This window comes from Molothrus aeneus, chromosome 2 (assembly GCF_037042795.1).
Source record: "Molothrus aeneus isolate 106 chromosome 2, BPBGC_Maene_1.0, whole genome shotgun sequence".
Lineage (NCBI taxonomy): Eukaryota > Metazoa > Chordata > Aves > Passeriformes > Icteridae > Molothrus > Molothrus aeneus.
Window position 1 is genome coordinate 21256404 of NC_089647.1, and position 16526 is coordinate 21272929.

The following is a 16526-nucleotide window of genomic DNA, read 5'->3' on the forward strand; positions in this document are numbered from 1 at the left end:
CACAAGCCATTACTCACAAAATTACTCTGCAGCCCCATGTAGTTGCATCAACAATATCAGGTTATTTGTAAGCAGTATGCAGAGATGTTTTGCAGGCACAAGGACAGCACAGCCCTCTCTCCCAAAGCTGCACCAGGCAAGGTGTGGCACCTGAGTGCTGCATCCATGGATGCTTCTCCCTGTCACAGCACCCTCACACAATGGGCAGCCCAGATCCAGATGGCAGGGTTATGGGATGCTTGCACTCTTTCACAGCAGTCAGTGTGGATGGGCTTTCTTGCACACATGTATGAGCCAGCTGTGTGGCGATGGCATTCTGGCCTGTTTCAGAAATAGCATGACCAGTAGGACTAGGGAAGTGATTCTGTGCTCAGCACTGGTGAGGCCACATCTCAAACACTGTGTCCAGTTCAGGGTTCCTCAGTTCAGGAAGACCATTGAGGTGCTGGAGCAGGTCCAAGGAAGAACAATGAAGCTGGTGAAGGGTCTGGACGACAAATCTTATGAGGAGCAGCTGAGGGAGCTGGGGTTGTTCAGCCTGAAGAAAAGGAGGCTCAGAGGTAATCTTATCACTCTCTACAGCTACCTAATAAGAGGTTGTAGCCAGGTGGCAATCACTCTCTTCCAGGCAACCAGCGACATAGCGGACATAGAGGACATAGCGTTAAGCTGTGCCAAGGGAGGTTTAGGCTAACATTAGGAAGAATTTCTTCACAGAAAGGGTGATTAGACATTGGATTGGAACGCCTAGGGAGGAGGTGGAGTCACTGTCCCTGGAGGTGTTTAAAGAAAGATTGGACGTGCCAGTTAGTGCCCTGTGGTTTAACTGACAATGGGGTGATAGACGACAGACCGGACTAGATGATCTCAGAGGGATTTTACCTAATCGTTTCCGTGGGCAGACACAAATTCATACCCGGCCCGGCCCCCGCCCCGCCTCGCCCCGGCCCCGCTCCGCTCCTCCCCGCCCCGCCGGCACTGCGGCGCCGGTCATGGCGGCGGCAGTGCGCCTGTTCCGTGGGGCCGCCCGTGGCCCGCCCGCCCTCGCCTTTACCCGGGCACTGGGCTCCGCGCCGCCGGGGCCGGTGAGCCGGGGGGCACGGCGGGCCGCGCTGGCGGCCGCAGGGACGTTGGGCGGGCTGGGGCTGGCGCTGGCGCTGGGGCTGTGGCGGCGGCAAGCCGCGTTGGCAGCGGCCTGGGAGGACGAGGAGGAGAAGGAACTGCGGCAGCGGTTCATGGCGCCGCCGGTGAGCGGGCTGCGGGAGCTGCGGCGGCGGCGGCGGGAGCTGCGGAGCCGCATGGAGCTGCTCATCATGGAGACGCAGGCGGAGATGTGTCGCGCCCTGGCCGACCTGGACCCCGGCGCCTCCTTCGCTGTTGACAGCTGGGAAAGGAAGGAAGGTACGGGGGAGCCGCGGGGGAGACCGCGGATACCGGCACCGCGGGTTTGGTCACCCCTCGGTGACCCTGACCTGGAGCCTGGCGTTGGCAGGCGGAGGCGGCATCAGCTGCGTGCTGCAGGATGGCGAGGTCTTTGAGAAGGCAGGTGTGAACGTGTCCGTCGTGTCCGGGCTCCTGTCCGAGGAGGCAGCACGGCAAATGCGGAGCAGGGGGAAGTCTCTGAAGGCCAAGGACGGTAAGGCGTCTATCGCGCAGTTGGGATACGGAACCTGGATGTGTTGACCTGAGTATTCCCGTTCAGGTACTCTGAAAGCAACCTGGCCTTTGAGCAGAACATGAGGAAGGCCAGACCGATGAAAGTTCAAAGGCTTTCATTTGTATCATAGTGATTTCTAATCAGGAAGCTTGACAGGTGGACTTTCATGTCCCTAGAATGCCAGGTATGGGAGTGCTTCTCTCTCTGTCTTGTTGCTATGAGGAATGTATTGTAGGCACAGGTGGCCTCTCAATAATGAGGCTCTAGTGCAACAGTGAAACAGTGCAGGAATTATGTACCAAAAAGGTGGAGGGAGAAAACCAACAACACCTGAAGGCTAAAGGGGACTCAACACACCTTTGTGTAACAAAGGGTAATTGTGAGGACTGGGGGTGGTAGAAAGCCTTAGCAGTGCCTTGTGTTTTAAGTGGTCTTCATCTAGTGGGTTCTCCAAAGTATTGTCACGTTTTAGAACAAATACCAAAGACATCGCTGAGTTAGGTGCACAGAAGTATATGGGTAAGAAGTAACTTGCCCACCGATTAATAATGATGGTGACCCAAATGAGACACTTTCCTGTTGTGGCTTGGAGCCTAAGGGAAAACAGTGATATTCCTTAAATGATAACAAATGAAGTTTATTGAAAAACTGAAGATCTTTTCCTGTGCATCCTTTTATCCAGGGAAGCTGCCTTTTTGCGCCATGGGTGTGAGCTCTGTTATCCATCCAAAGAATCCTCATGTTCCAACCATGCACTTCAACTACAGATACTTTGAAATTGAAGAAGCAGATGGTAAGGATTATTGTCCAGTGAGGAATGTATGAAATGTCTGACTCTGCCCCAAGGAAGTGTGAATGCATGGCTGGGTAAGAGATCAAGAACCAGTGCGAGTTTGCTCCCAGGTATGTCAAGACTCACCAGCCCATCTTGTGAAATTGCTGTCCTGTAGTCAGGGTCAGTAGTCCAAAATGGTTTTCACTACATTGAAGTTTGTTTCATCTTTTCCTGAAGTCACTGATCATTGCACTACCTTGTAGTCAAATTTTTCACTATTGAAGTTTAGGGACACCGCTGAAAAATGATGTTTTTTTGTATCATAAAAGTAGTTGTTAGTTTTTGGTGAACCACTAGCAACAAGTTGCTGTTCAGAAGTTTAAAAGAAAAATTTTGCTGCTTGCCTCTGCTATAGGAACTAAGCAGTGGTGGTTTGGTGGTGGGACTGACCTCACTCCAACTTACCTGAATGAAGAGGATGCCGTTCATTTTCACAAGACTCTGAAAGAAGCCTGTGACAAGCATGATCTAAAGCTGTATCCCAAGTACAAGAAATGGTACGTGGACGAAGGTGTGCTTGGGGGGAGCAGAAAGCAGGACTGGGTGTTGGCAGTTAAGTGTATGCTAGGAACTGTAGGTTCTGATGCCTTTTGAAATGTATCAGAAAGCCCTAATGAAAATCAGAAGTGTACTGGGACAAAATGTTGTCTAAAGAAATGTCTTATTTACAGAATCCTGGATTTTTCAAGTCTGAGGGCTCACAAGTAGGATCGTAAGTCTACAGCCCAAAGAAAAACTAAGCTGATAAAATTCCTTTTAGCCTCTGGTGTTAAACTAGGATAAGACTTCTGCCCCATGAACTTGCACAAATTCTCTTTGCAGTGAACTCGTGGTAAATGTGCATGATTCAGTGTGAGCTCTTGGGCCATCACAGCAGTTTTGAAAATCCCATTTTTGTTTTTCTGCCTTCAGTCTGGCCTTCATAGCCAGGTAATTTCCAGGTATGTCAAGGACATTGTCCTTAATGTAGAAGCTTCGTAATTTGATGAAGCTGTATTTTTTTCTCTGGTGACACATTCACTAGGAGTTCAACAGCACATTTTCTAAGATGCAAGCTTTTAATGTTCTTGAGCTGAGAGATACAAGTGATGGGATCTTCCACTACTAAGTGGGAACTTGCTGTTCTGTGTCTGATAATCCTATCTGCCACAAGCTGTGTATGCAGGAAGGTGGGGGTACCCTTTTGTAAGCTACTAGGTCTTGTCTGAGGACAGGAGATAAAGTGGGTGTTATAGTTTGGGTGGCAACCACTTAGTAGAGAGACATATTGTAGAGCCTTGAGATTAGAGTCTTGCTGTCTGAGGATTTTTTGCATGGTAGTTTAGAGAATCTACCTTAATGGTCTGGTTCTTTGCTGCTTAAGTAGGTTTGCAATGCCAGCTGCAGGGGGTAGGAGACGTTTTCCCACTTCGCTAAAGAAAAACATTATTACACTTACCACATTGTCTACCTGATCTAGATTTAAGATTTTTGTCAGGCTTATTCTCTTTTATGTTTCTGACTCGGTGTTTTTCCCTAACTCTTCCTGCTATCATAAAATAGAAAACACTGATTATCCTAGTGAATAAAAAAAATAGTGTAGGTTATCTGTTATATCTCTAGGTCTCTCTTGTTATGGCCATGCCACATATAATGCTTGAGAACGATTGTGGATATATGGAAAACTGGTTCTGTATGGAAAACTAGTCCTAATGGAAGGCCAGGTTTTCTTGATGTTGATGGTTCCTGCTTCATACTTTATTTTGCTTTCTCCTCCATGTGAAGACTTGCACGCCCAAGCAAGGAATTATAAGAAAGATGGAGTTAAGTCATTCAAGTTACAGTAATTTCACAACTAAATACTCCCTGTAAATACAAAAGAGATTAATTGCTTTTAGGACAAGCTGTCCTTACTCATTTATAAACTTAAACATGAGTCATGAAAAGCCACTGCTATAATGACTCAGTCTTTCAAGTCTTAACTATTAAAAAGCCTTTTTCCAAGGGAGGGTGCCATGACAGTTGCTTTCTTATCTGGTCTTGGGGCCTTAGGTTACTTTTGTTTTGATGAAGAAAATTCTTTTACTTGGATGGCAAAGAGAATAAATTCTCTTCCAAGTCTGAGTTCATATGAAAGCTGTCCAAATAATTTGAGAACTACATATAATGCTGGGAATGGAATCTATCAAGAGCCCTTTGTTTTGAAAATTTTGAAATCAGATGTCTCTGTTCGGAGTTGGTTGAGGATATGGATTGGATTAACCCACATGGACGCATCTGCCAGGGTGTTCAGGGTGTTTGTGGTGATGTGTAGCTTTACAGAGACCATTTAATCAGAGCTTTTACTGCAAGTGACACAGGAGTGCTTTCCAGGTGATGCTGCACTGTCCTGCCTCTGGGTATCAGGGAAACAGTGGAGCACCCAGCCCTGCAGAAACTGACTTATGGGCAGTATTTCACTGGTTCTGTCCTGTAGCATGCAGCTCTTTAGAGTACTGTTCATGTCTTTGAATACTCTGGACCATATTACTAATCATCTGACGCTGCTTCTAGGTGTGACGACTACTTCTATATCAAGCACCGTGGCGAGCGTAGAGGGATTGGAGGCATATTCTTTGATGATGTGGACTCTCCCTCCAAGGAGGAAGTATTCCAGTTTGTAAAGAGTTGTGCCAAAGCTGTTGTGCCTTGTTACATTCCCATTGTGAAAAAGCACTGCCATGACTCCTTCACACCAGAGGAAAAGCTATGGCAACAGCTTCGGAGAGGACGGTGAGTACTAGAGGAACAAAAGTATACACAGGAGGTGGACTGGGCTGGCAAGAAAAAAATATGAGCTAGTTCTTCACAGTTACAGGTTGTGTGGGCCAAAAAAACGGACCAAGAATTTCAGCATTTTTGTGCATAGAACTAATTCTGAAATCCAATGCTAGATTGCTAAACAGGGTGCAAAGAAGGCATTTCCCACTCTCCCATGTTGCAACACAAGCAAAGCACCACCATTTCTTTTCAACTCCTTCAAAAAGCAAGAGAAGCTTCTGCTGTGTAACAGGCCAAGGGGTGTGGGTGTGCTTCATGTCCTGAATCCTGCCCTCTCCTGCAGCCCAGAGGTAGTGTATATAGGGCTGCCCTGTCACATGAGGAGCTAAGGGTAAAAGAATGGTGGCTTCCTATTAAGTAATGCAGGAAAACCCCAGAAATTCAGGAAATAACTGTACTTGAGTGTTTTCAGCTCCTTATATACATCTGATCCATCTGATCTTGGCATTGAAATTCCTGTAAAGGAATTGAGGATACCTGTAAAAGAATACAGAGGGTTGGATTTTTTTATTCTGGCATGGTCCAAGGTTACTGTAAAATACTTAGGAGGATGCTTAATGTCACCAACTGTTAATGCTGCAAAAAGCTTACGTACATTGGTTAATACAGTTGCACTCTGTTCTCCATGTCCTGTGACTGTTTGAGTGTATGGAGAATTGAAACTATACTTTGTGCTTTGTGCTCAACTAGAGTCTTTAGTTTCTGCCTGTTCTGCAGAGAAATGTGAGACTGGCATGGAAAGAGTGTAAGCATTCAAGTTCAGATCACTGGCCTGCAGCTGTTGGTCACTTAAGCAAGCATCCTTAATTTGGTGGGACTGTTCTTGGGAACATTGGACTTTCAGGATCCAGCCTGTGGATGGGATTTAGCAAACCTGCAAAGTTTAAAAGGCGAAATACCTTTTCGAACTTGCAGCCAGAACCAGCTCTTGAGGCCTGTCTATTTCCCTGGGTCTGTTCGCAGGTTATGGGGCTATGTAAAGCTTTCTATTTCTGCACGTGGATAAGAGCTTTTCCCTTCCTGTATCTTTAAGTACAAACACCCTGTACTGGCCCTCAAGATAATCCTTGATGAATTGTCACAGCTCTGTTCCTTTGCTGGGAGCAGAAAATGGTCTATTTCATCACTTACAAATCCCAGCCAGCACTCTGATGCTATCTGACTTTTGCTGTTTCTAGATCTTTCCAGGAACCAGGAAATACTTTTCTGGCCTTGCTGCTTATGTGTCCTTCCGCATGGAGGACTGCACAGTAGAATTTTTTCTCTGGTTATTTTCAGTACCTTTAAGACCTCTCTTTATTGCATCCCCACAAAGAGAAGAACCAAGGTAAATGTAGTGTCAAGCTTGCCAACAGGGCTGAGGCCTGGGAAGAGTACAGTACAGCACAGGAGCCTGCAGACTGCTCTCCTTAGAACAGTTGGTCTGCTCTAGTCTCTTAGCTGAGGTCACTTCTCCCTGTGCTCTGTGGAGTGGCAAGATCACACCTGCATTCCTATGCAGAGGATGCTGCAGAAGAGTTGACAGAACAGTTGACGCCAACTCAGCAGAAAGACAGACTGGTTTTGTTTGACATCTGCCATTTGAAGAAAGCACAACCAACTTCTGCTAATAAACTAGGGATTTTTCTGTTGCATCTCTTCATTCCTGTAGGTATGTAGAGTTCAACTTGGTTTATGACAGAGGTACAAAGTTTGGCCTCCTGACACCAGGATCAAGAATCGAAAGCATTCTTATGTCTCTGCCACTGACTGCAAGGTAAGGGTGTGGTTATGTGGAGTTGCAGCAGACACTGTTCTTAGTAAAATACTTCACAGGATTAAATCAAAGGTCTCTTCTAGTCTCTTAACAGTGACAAGTTCATGCCTGATACAAGAACTGGACAAGTACAGTTCTCTATTCTGCAAATGCAGCTGCTTCTCCGTTGTACTCACCTAGTTGCCAGTAGTATGTGGCATACAGATTTTCTGGCAAAAAAAATTATAGTTTTTTTGCTTAGTTCCTCTTGATAGATTTATTATTCTCACTCCATGGATTTTTGTTTAGTAGCCCTTAGAGAGCCTTTGGCAGTCCTGCCAAATGTGGGGCAGGGAGCTGCACAGTTTAACTAAGCGTGTGTTATATGAGAAAGTACCTTTTTGTTTTCTACTTGGACCTGATGACTTCATCTGACTTCTCACTGAGTAACATGATTTTCTTCTGTTCATTTTCTCCATAACAGTTTTTATTTTACAAGGCTTCTGGGGGTTTTTCATTGTTTGTTTTCCAGGCTGACAGTTTGTTTTCCTGCTCTTTTTAGTTTTTTGTACAGTTGATGTTTCATACTTTTGCTAGGCTTAAGTTTTCTGTGCCGTTTCTGAATGGGGGATAAGGAACAGACAATGTAAGCTACATATCTGGATACAAGATGCAGGTGTGCTCCTGACTTATAGTGGCATAGCAATATTTTAATTCATTATTCTTTCCACAATCCTAATATTCTGTTTGTTGGTTTTGACTGCTGTTCAGCATTGAGGTGGCTTTTTTATAGAACTGTTACAATGCCAAAGTTTTTTCTGGGCAATAAAATTTAACCCAATCTGTGTGCAACTTTCTTCTGTGTCCATCACATCAATCAACAGTAAATTTCACCTGCCATTTTATTACTCAGTTGCTTGGCTAAATACTGTTTTTAACTGTCCTTTTAGGTTTTAACCCATCTTGCTTATGCTTGTCATACCAGCAAATTTGGCCATTTACTATTTATTCCTGTTGCTTTTGGGTATCCTATTATGAATTCCATAAAACTCACTAGTGAACCTCCCTCTGCTAGGAAAACTGCCTGCTGCCTTGTAATAGTGAAGGCAGTGCTGTTCTTACCATATATTTTTATCCCACTGACACCACCTGATGTGTCCCTGACCTGGTGGTGTAGCATGTTCTATGTTGTGACATTATTACGGTGATTCTTTTTTTTCATCAGTGTAAGTAGCTCACTTCACAGCATGAAGGGGTCATTCCTTGGGGGGCAAAATGGAAGGAGGATGTACCCATCTCTCTGTGACTGCTGACACTTTCCTGTCTCTGTTGTGTCTCTTTCAATTGCTTTTTCAATGAAAAAAGGGATCTTTCACCACTTTTGTTCTTAAAACCATGATTCAACAAAGACTCGTAGAGCTTCCAGTCGAGATTCTGGAAAAAGGTTGTGTCACTGTCAGAATTCCGTGGGTTCTTGTTTTTGTTCATCTTCCTTGTGATACTAGTGTGTCACAAGAGACTGTTACAAGATTTTTGCAAATAAACCTGCATGCCTTATGGGACATAAGGTACTGCTCTTTCCTTTTTCCTTGTCCTTCCAGATTTTTCAAAAGTTGGTAAAAAGATGAAGCTAACATTTCTCCCATCTACCCTGGTGACATTATTTGTTTTTACTGAACTTGTGATTTGTAACCATATCTGTCATCTCAGCCAAGAGTATCAACTGTGTATGTAGCTTTGCATCCTTAGAAAAGGCAACTCCAGTCCAAACGCCGCCTGGTGCAGGAGAAGTGGCTGCCAGCTGGGCTATTTGAGTGAGTTTCCCTTCTCCTTGCAGGTGGGAGTACATGCACAACCCACCAGAGAGCTCGAAAGAAGCAGAAATTCTGGAGGTTCTGCGAAATCCCAAAGACTGGGTGCACTGACACGGATCATGAACAGGATTGATTGCTTCCACTGAGCCATTCTGAGAGAACAGGAATGCCTGCAAACCAGCCCATTCAAACTGCTGTTGCATGGTGTTTAAGTGTGTCTATTTATACTCTTACCTCGTGCCTTAATTATGCTGTAGACTTGTTAAAACTTGCAAGTGTGTGAACTCATTCTTTTAGATTGATGGGCTAACGTTATCATCCCTTGTTGCCGTTGCCTTGTGAAGGACTGGTGAACACCTCACAGGGCTACTCCGCATGCTTTAGATGACTGCAAAATGGCAAACCACTGTGGTGTCTTTGGGAAATGAAAGGACTATCTGTGCCTAAATAGCACTGCTTGCCTTTATAAAATGTTGGTATGCTTAAAAACATTTTTTTAAAGAACAAAGGGAATATTTGGTATTACATTAAACCTTACACTGTGCTTTCAGGAAGCTGTGGAGAAGGTAGTACTTCATCCTATGTTTTTTGATGATATCTTGTTGATTGTAGAGGGGGGAAATGGTTTAAGATGTGCTGCAGGAGCATAATTTGGCTGAAGTGGGCTGAGGTCTCAGTGTTTCCTCATGAGAACGGAAGGATGGCTGTCCGTTTGAGAAAATCAGCACTGAGCACCTGTGCTGCAGATCACACAGCAGAACAATGCTGCTCGAGCCAGTTCCATTGCCAGGGAGATTGACGGTGGAACAGGACGCTGTTGGATGTTGCCCTAAGGCATATCCACCTCTGCCTTCGCGCTCCTTCTAGCTTTGGACTGATTGTCTTGGTTCCCAGCTCGAACTTGGCTGAGGGGCTGGAAGGGGAAAAGCAAGTGGGGGTCGGGTTTTCTTTCCCCCCAATCGAGGAAAAAAGGGAACGGGTATTTCTCCCCGTCGGGGAATCGAACCCCGGTCTCCCGCGTGACAGGCGGGGATACTCACCACTATACTAACGAGGAGTTTAACAGCCGTTCGTTGTCTCCCCGCCAGCAGGCAGTAGCACCTCACCTACCGTGGGTTTCTCGTGTACAGGTGACGCCTGGCTTGGCCCCAGGGGCGGGGCAGGGTGGAGAGAGACGGCGGCCCGCCTGGCACTCACTGTCCCCCCATGATCACCCAAGTCCACCTTCCTCTTGGGAGGTACCGCGTTCGTTTCCGTGTTACCCCTCCGCCCCTAAAACAAAATGAAGTAATCCTCTGCTAAGTCAGAGATCTCCTCTCCAAGGGAAAAAAAAATAGATATTGGCCCGTACGGGGATCGAACCCGCGACCTTGGCGTTATTAGCACCACGCTCTAACCAGCTGAGCTAACCGGCCACTTTTTTAAGGGGGTTTGAGGAACAAGACCCGAGGCCTTCCCACAGACGTGCTGTGGTTGCAGCCACTGCTAAGCGCCGCTCTACAGCCATCGCTCTTCCTAGACACCGCCTCGGCGAGTTGTTCCATGGAGCCATGGTAGAGCAGCAAGGGGACCAATCGGGGTGACAAGCATTCCTAAAAAATTGAGACTTTCACACCTTTCGTTTTTCTCTGCCTGCTCCCTCCTCCGGTGCGCGGGGGGCAATTACGGGCGGCACGGAGCGGCTCGGCAAGGCTGCACCCCGCACACGGACGCGCACCTCCCGGCGGAGCAGCAGCACCACCGCAGCGAACCGCCACGCTTTGTAGGAACCATTCCCGACCATTCCCTCTCTCCCTCCTTTTGGCCACGCCGCGGACGAGGATGCGATGGAAAGAGTGATGGGTCCATTCCCCCTGTGAAGGGTCACTTGTGAAATCAAGGCATTGATTAGAAAAATGCAGAAAATATTTCAGAATTAAATACCTCTAAGTCAGTGAAAAAGTTGTAGAGGAAGAGGACATAATTAAATTCCCAGCCCTTCCCTTCACAAACCGTCAGTATGAGTGCTAAATTGAGCTCTTCTCCTTTGGTTCATTTGCTGCTAACACGACCTATCATTAAATACATCAATAAAAAACATACTAGGAAGCCAAATATAAGGTAATATCTGCTTAGAGAAGCATATATCAAGTTATCATGACAATACAAGAGCTTCCTCAAATCCTGGGCAATATTTAAGAGAGATGTTCCCACACGCTGCAGAAAAAGACCCCAAAGCAGCGACTATAACAATGACCAATACATCGTGTGAGGAGATGGTCACAGATCAGTGTAAGAAAATATGGAGTGAGGAAGGAAAAAGACAGGAGACATCTGATTGACAAAAGGGCAGAAAACTACAGATATACATGAAGAAGAAAGAAGCAGAAAGATCCACAATAAGGGGGCTTTTTAGAATGAAGAGGCATCATTTACCAGTGACATGCTGGGCCTTAAAAAATAAGTGGGCAGTCTACAAAGAAAAAATTATTTGATTAGCTGTAGAACTGGAAGAATCTGCAAAAAGTTATATACCTAAGAACACAACCCTGATGTGGTCTAAATTCAACAGGTGCTATTTTTCTTTCCTTATGCAGCAGCATTCAATCACTAATACTGTGGGATTCCAAGAGTATAGGTTTTCCTCCATCAGAAACCACAGTCCTCAGAAGCTGATCAAAAAATTTTAGGAAACAGCACTGAAGCAGTAGAATCACTCCAGAGGCAAGATGAAGACTGCCTGTTGTAAGCAGAATATGGATTTTAAACTGTGTCTCAAGTTTTCTCAAAAACACGCTTCTAATGGATTTTGTTAGATTTTCAAGCTCAAGAAGCATCACGACAAAGACAACAGTCAGAGAAGAGAGAAGCTGTACGGTTTCTGCTGTTGTGAGTAGACCTCATGTCACTGTAAAATAATTTCAAAGCTACTGGGACAAGACCTTTCCAGAGCAGATTGCTCAGTAAAGAAAGAACAACTGCGAATTTGTGTGCCAGGAGCCAGAAGATACAATGCAACTGCAATGAAATGTGGTGTCTTTCTGCAAGAGAAGGGATTGCAGCCCTAACTCATATTATAACCAACATTGATCCTTTTCTATTAGGTTATCTCTAATTTATTGACCACTCATTCCTTTAAAATACCATTTTCTAAGAAAATTTTTATATAAGTATTTCACTATTTTAAAAATGCAAGAAGCACAGTTTGTTTTGCTCCTATTGTGTCATTAGAGTTCAAAATACATTTCCAAATACATTTCCCAGTCTTTCAGGATAAGAAGAATGCCTAAGGAGAGGTTAACATTATTTTTTCTTTCAAAAGTAAGAAATAAGTAATTGTCTTGTCTACTGTTGAATCCTGAATGTGCAGGTGAAAGATGGTAAATCTTTGATGACAGATGTTTGTCAAAATGCAATACTTAGAACTACGTGTTTGAAACGCCTGTTTCCTTTTCCCTTCCCCAAGGAGTCAGATTTAATAAATTTAATACTTTCAATAACTATTCCAAGAAAACCACTTAAGATGAACTAGTCCAGGAATGAGGAAGTAAAGGATGACATTTACTTTCCCCCTCTTAATTATGGTACATTGCAGGTAAGTGATCATGTTCATAAAACTAATTTTTGAACTTCAGTTTAGCCAAGAACTCTTCTACCATATAATGGTTTTCATTAGACTTCTAATTAATTGTTTTTAATAAATCATAAGCAGTGTGTACTACTCATAAATATTGTGATTTTCCACTTTAACCAGCAAGCAGCTGTTTTTTTACAGCTGTTTTTTTACAGCTGTTTTTTAACTGCTATCGTTAAAATAGATTGGGAAATTCACTGAAACTTTAAAGTTTTGCTAAACTAACCCTGATGAGCTTCAGTGAACAAAGCCTGGGGGACAGAGGTATTGCTACACCTGGAATGCAGAATTTATAGCCTTCTAGGACATGTTGCAGGAACCAGAAGTTAAAGAAGACACTAAGAAAGACAATCCAGCATGTGTGCAGGAAATGCCTTATCAGGGAAAAAGATAGTAAGAAGACTGAAAATGTGCATAATGAGAAATCAATAACCAATAGGACATAGAATACTGTTTAATGAAAATAATTATATAGTTTATAACCAGTGGACATTAATTTCTTCGTTTGATAAAAATGCATAAATAAGTGAAAATTTTTGAAAGTGGCCCTGCATCTAGGCAGACCCATATCCATGCATGCCACACTGTGAATAAAGCAAGGCCTACTTTCTAATACTAAAACATAGTGTTTGATTTATCCCGACGCTTTCGGCGACAGGTGGAGCAAAAAGACACATGTGCATGGCAGAAACTGGTTACAAATGTGGCTTTAAAACGGCAGCTTCTGATGACAGCTTTCTGCAGGTTCCTGATTCCCCCCCAGACTGTGTAACGCTACAGGAAATGATACTTTTAACTTGTCATTCCTCCCACCCCCCTTTTTTTTGTTACTGAAATCAATGACACAGTGCCAACTTCGCCGCCTTTTCAGCAAGGAAAACCCAACCACCCTTGGGAGACTATCTGAAAGTTCTGAATGTAAACCACCCAGCAAACCACGCCTCTCATGATGGCAGGCAACAGGCTGATGGATTTGGGGTCACGGGGTGGATTTCCCTGTCAGCCATACCCTTCAAATCCGCTCCGTGAGGCGGGACTCGCCGTAAACCTCGAGTTCAAGCTTAGAGCAAGGCAAACGCAGGAAATCGCGGGCCGCAGGTAGTTACGAAAGCCTCGGTAGGGTCTCCCTCGGAGCTCACTCGGGCACCGCAGCGCCGACGACTTCCTGAAGCCCCCGAATGGCCACCATTGCCCGTCAGGCAGTTCCCCCGTTAGCACTGGGATCAGTGAGGTGTCTAGTGCGTTCCTCGTTAGTATAGTGGTGAGTATCCCCGCCTGTCACGCGGGAGACCGGGGTTCGATTCCCCGACGGGGAGACGACTCCAGCCGTTTTGCTGTGCGCTATCGGCGCTTTACTTTTTGCCGGTGAGATTCCCATCCACATCCTCTTACTACCAGGAACATGGCTATAGGAGTGCGGCACATACTAGCTAACAGCCGTGGCGGCGGCGCCGGGCGACGGGTGGCCGTGATCGTATAGTGGTCAGTACTCTGCGTTGTGGTCGCAGCAACCTCGGTTCGAATCCGAGTCGCGGCACGCATGTGGGCTTCTTTTTCTTCTCTTCCTGCCGCCGTCGTTGTCTGAGAACGCCTTAGCTGGGACGGGCAAGGTGACTTCCGTCCTCCCGACTGCGGGATGGGTACGCCCGGGTCCCGTCCCTGGGCGGGAGTGGTTTGATACCGAGAACGCTAAAACGGCAAGAAAAAAAAAAGGCTTAAAAAAACCCCACACCCAAACTCCAAACCGCAAATAACCAAGAAAACCCCCACCCACCCAAAAAGCACTAATGGCCCATACGGGGATCGAACCCGCGACCTTGGCGTTATTAGTACCACGCTCTAACCAGCTGAGCTAACCGGCCTGTTAAGTCTGCCCTCTCACGTGCTCAATTGATACCCTATCAGCTGCCTCGGCCAGCCCCCCCCCCCCCCCCCCCCTCCCCCCTTCCTCCCCGCTCGCGGGGCCTGGGCGGTCGCTCCGGGACCCGCGGACAAATCCCGGCGACCCTCGGCGGTGGGCGGCACGGAGTCGGGAACGTGCCAGAGAGAAATGGTGGAAAAAGTGAAGGGGTAGAGCCGCCGCTCAAACGGAGAAATATGGAAAACCGAAACAAACCCATATCTTGTAGTCGTGGCCGAGTGGTTAAGGCGATGGACTAGAAATCCATTGGGGTCTCCCCGCGCAGGTTCGAATCCTGCCGACTACGAGGCGCTTATTTTCATTCCTCATGAATGTTCATATCTCTCCGGTGTCCCAAATCCACTCGCTGTTTGCCTTTTTTTTTTTTTTTTGGACATATCTCTCCGGTGTCCCAAATCCACTCGCTGTTTGCCTTTTTTTTTTTTTTTTGGACACGATAAACATTTTCACCAGCAAGAAATAAACAAAACGAGGGAATTCGGAACCACTCCCCGAGAGCTCCAGCTCGGAGCAGGAACCCTCCAGCAGGGAGAGGATGCCCCCAGGAACGTCCCCCGCCCTTTAGGGCGGGGCGAGGCGGGCCCGCTCGCGGCCCGCCCGGCGCCGTGGCTTAGCTGGTTCAAAGCGCCTGTCTAGTAAACAGGAGATCCTGGGTTCGAGTCCCAGCGGTGCCTGGGTTTTCCCCGGCGTTCCTTGCAGGTTTATTTTGGGGGAGCCGCCTCTGTCCCCTGGCCGGCTGTCTTCCCACTTACCCGTGCTCGCAGCAGCCCAGCGTGGCTCGAGTTGCTCGTGTCTGCCCTCTAGCGGGATAAGTTGGGCAGGGCGCCGATCGTTTTTATCACTTCCATCGCAGAGATGGAGGGATCCCCCTGTACCCAGGTGCCGCCCCCTAGCGCAGACGGGGGGCTCGGCCCGTGTCGTTTCCTACAGGAAATCGGGCTACGCCCTCCTGCGGGGACCGCCCGTGAGAAGTCAGCCCTGGACAACGCCTTTCCTTCAGCCCCTCGCTTTATTACGTCCGGCTGGATACTGCCCTCCATAAGCATCAGCCCCGGCCAATCAAATCGGAACCTCCGCGGCGGCAGCTTTTACCCGGCTCTGCAGACGATCACGGCCGGGTTGGGGCACTTCCAAAAGAGGGGACTTCTCTCCTGCTTCTGCTGATCGGCCCAAGGAGTGCGGGGAGAAGCCGCACCAGCTGCCCCTAACACGGGAGGCAACGTCAAAAAGAGAGAGTGGCCCGTACGGGGATCGAACCCGCGACCTTGGCGTTATTAGCACCACGCTCTAACCAACTGAGCTAACCGGCCCCATAACGACTGTTTTAATCAGCATTCCACATATCGGACTGCAGCCAAGGTGATGCTAACTACAACCCGCGCGGTCGCCGTGACGCCTGGAGCGACTGAGCCAATCCGTGACGGAATCGCCTACACCGAACGGAGGGGCAAATGCGTGGCACCACGCATGCCTCCGGCGCACTTACTTCCTCCGCTCGCCCACCCGTGGCTGCGCAGGGATGGCGCCCCGTCCACCCACCCGCGTTTGGCGGGACCACGCATCAAAACAGCATCCCACGGGGCACCAACAGAAAAGGGAATGTCAGGAGTGGGATTCGAACCCACGCCTCCAGGGGAGACTGCGACCTGAACGCAGCGCCTTAGACCGCTCGGCCATCCTGACCACTACAGAAATGCCCTGGCCATCCGACTTCACTTGTGGTGCCCCCCCCCTCCCAACTACATATAAAATAAATGGGCGTCGTTTATGGCACCTGAACAGACGGGGCAGCGGCAGAGCCATGTCAGGGTGGCACAGCAGCCCGGCTGCCCCTTGCAGCCTCCAGGCATTGTATAAGCGCCCCCGACAGACCAGCCTGAAACACCACTCAGCAGCAGGAACCACAGTTCTGTCACCACCTCAGTGACCACAGGTGAAGGGAGCTCTCAGCCCTCAACAAGAGACCAAGGATTTTTGGGTTACAACGACCTGCTTAGATTAGAGCAGTCCAGAGACCTGCATTAACATTAGAAAAACAGTTTTGCTCCGATCTGTAGATAACTGTGCAAACCGAAGTCACTTATTTATTAGTACTTTAAAATAATTTTACTTTGAATACCAAAACCACACATTCACATCACTTTGTGTTATA

The 16526-nt window shown here is 47.1% G+C and overlaps 1 protein-coding gene and 9 non-coding genes across 10 annotated transcripts; 5 read left to right on the forward strand and 5 right to left on the reverse strand.

The window, feature by feature from the left end:
• Positions 1 to 992: 992 nt before the first annotated feature.
• CPOX (coproporphyrinogen oxidase) lies at positions 993 to 9394 on the forward strand. Its single transcript, XM_066572071.1, has 7 exons — positions 993 to 1401; positions 1493 to 1636; positions 2340 to 2450; positions 2848 to 2989; positions 5025 to 5243; positions 6943 to 7047; positions 8864 to 9394. The coding sequence occupies exons 1-7, from the start codon at positions 993 to 995 to the stop codon at positions 8949 to 8951; spliced, it is 1218 nt and encodes a 405-aa protein (XP_066428168.1). The 3' UTR covers positions 8952 to 9394.
• Positions 9395 to 9825: 431 nt separating this feature from the next.
• On the reverse strand, positions 9826 to 9897 carry TRNAD-GUC (transfer RNA aspartic acid (anticodon GUC)). The gene has a single exon. It is a non-coding gene; the product is annotated as a tRNA-Asp (tRNA).
• A 284-nt stretch (positions 9898 to 10181) lies between these two features.
• Positions 10182 to 10255, reverse strand: TRNAI-AAU (transfer RNA isoleucine (anticodon AAU)). Its single transcript has one exon. It is a non-coding gene; the product is annotated as a tRNA-Ile (tRNA).
• Positions 10256 to 13697: 3442 nt separating this feature from the next.
• On the forward strand, positions 13698 to 13769 carry TRNAD-GUC (transfer RNA aspartic acid (anticodon GUC)). The gene has a single exon. It is a non-coding gene; the product is annotated as a tRNA-Asp (tRNA).
• Positions 13770 to 13918: 149 nt separating this feature from the next.
• Positions 13919 to 13990, forward strand: TRNAH-GUG (transfer RNA histidin (anticodon GUG)). The gene has a single exon. It is a non-coding gene; the product is annotated as a tRNA-His (tRNA).
• Positions 13991 to 14241: 251 nt separating this feature from the next.
• Positions 14242 to 14315, reverse strand: TRNAI-AAU (transfer RNA isoleucine (anticodon AAU)). The gene has a single exon. It is a non-coding gene; the product is annotated as a tRNA-Ile (tRNA).
• A 263-nt stretch (positions 14316 to 14578) lies between these two features.
• Positions 14579 to 14660, forward strand: TRNAS-AGA (transfer RNA serine (anticodon AGA)). Its single transcript has one exon. It is a non-coding gene; the product is annotated as a tRNA-Ser (tRNA).
• Positions 14661 to 14973: 313 nt separating this feature from the next.
• On the forward strand, positions 14974 to 15048 carry TRNAT-AGU (transfer RNA threonine (anticodon AGU)). The gene has a single exon. It is a non-coding gene; the product is annotated as a tRNA-Thr (tRNA).
• A 562-nt stretch (positions 15049 to 15610) lies between these two features.
• TRNAI-AAU (transfer RNA isoleucine (anticodon AAU)) lies at positions 15611 to 15684 on the reverse strand. Its single transcript has one exon. It is a non-coding gene; the product is annotated as a tRNA-Ile (tRNA).
• Positions 15685 to 15974: 290 nt separating this feature from the next.
• On the reverse strand, positions 15975 to 16057 carry TRNAL-CAG (transfer RNA leucine (anticodon CAG)). The gene has a single exon. It is a non-coding gene; the product is annotated as a tRNA-Leu (tRNA).
• Positions 16058 to 16526: the final 469 nt, after the last annotated feature.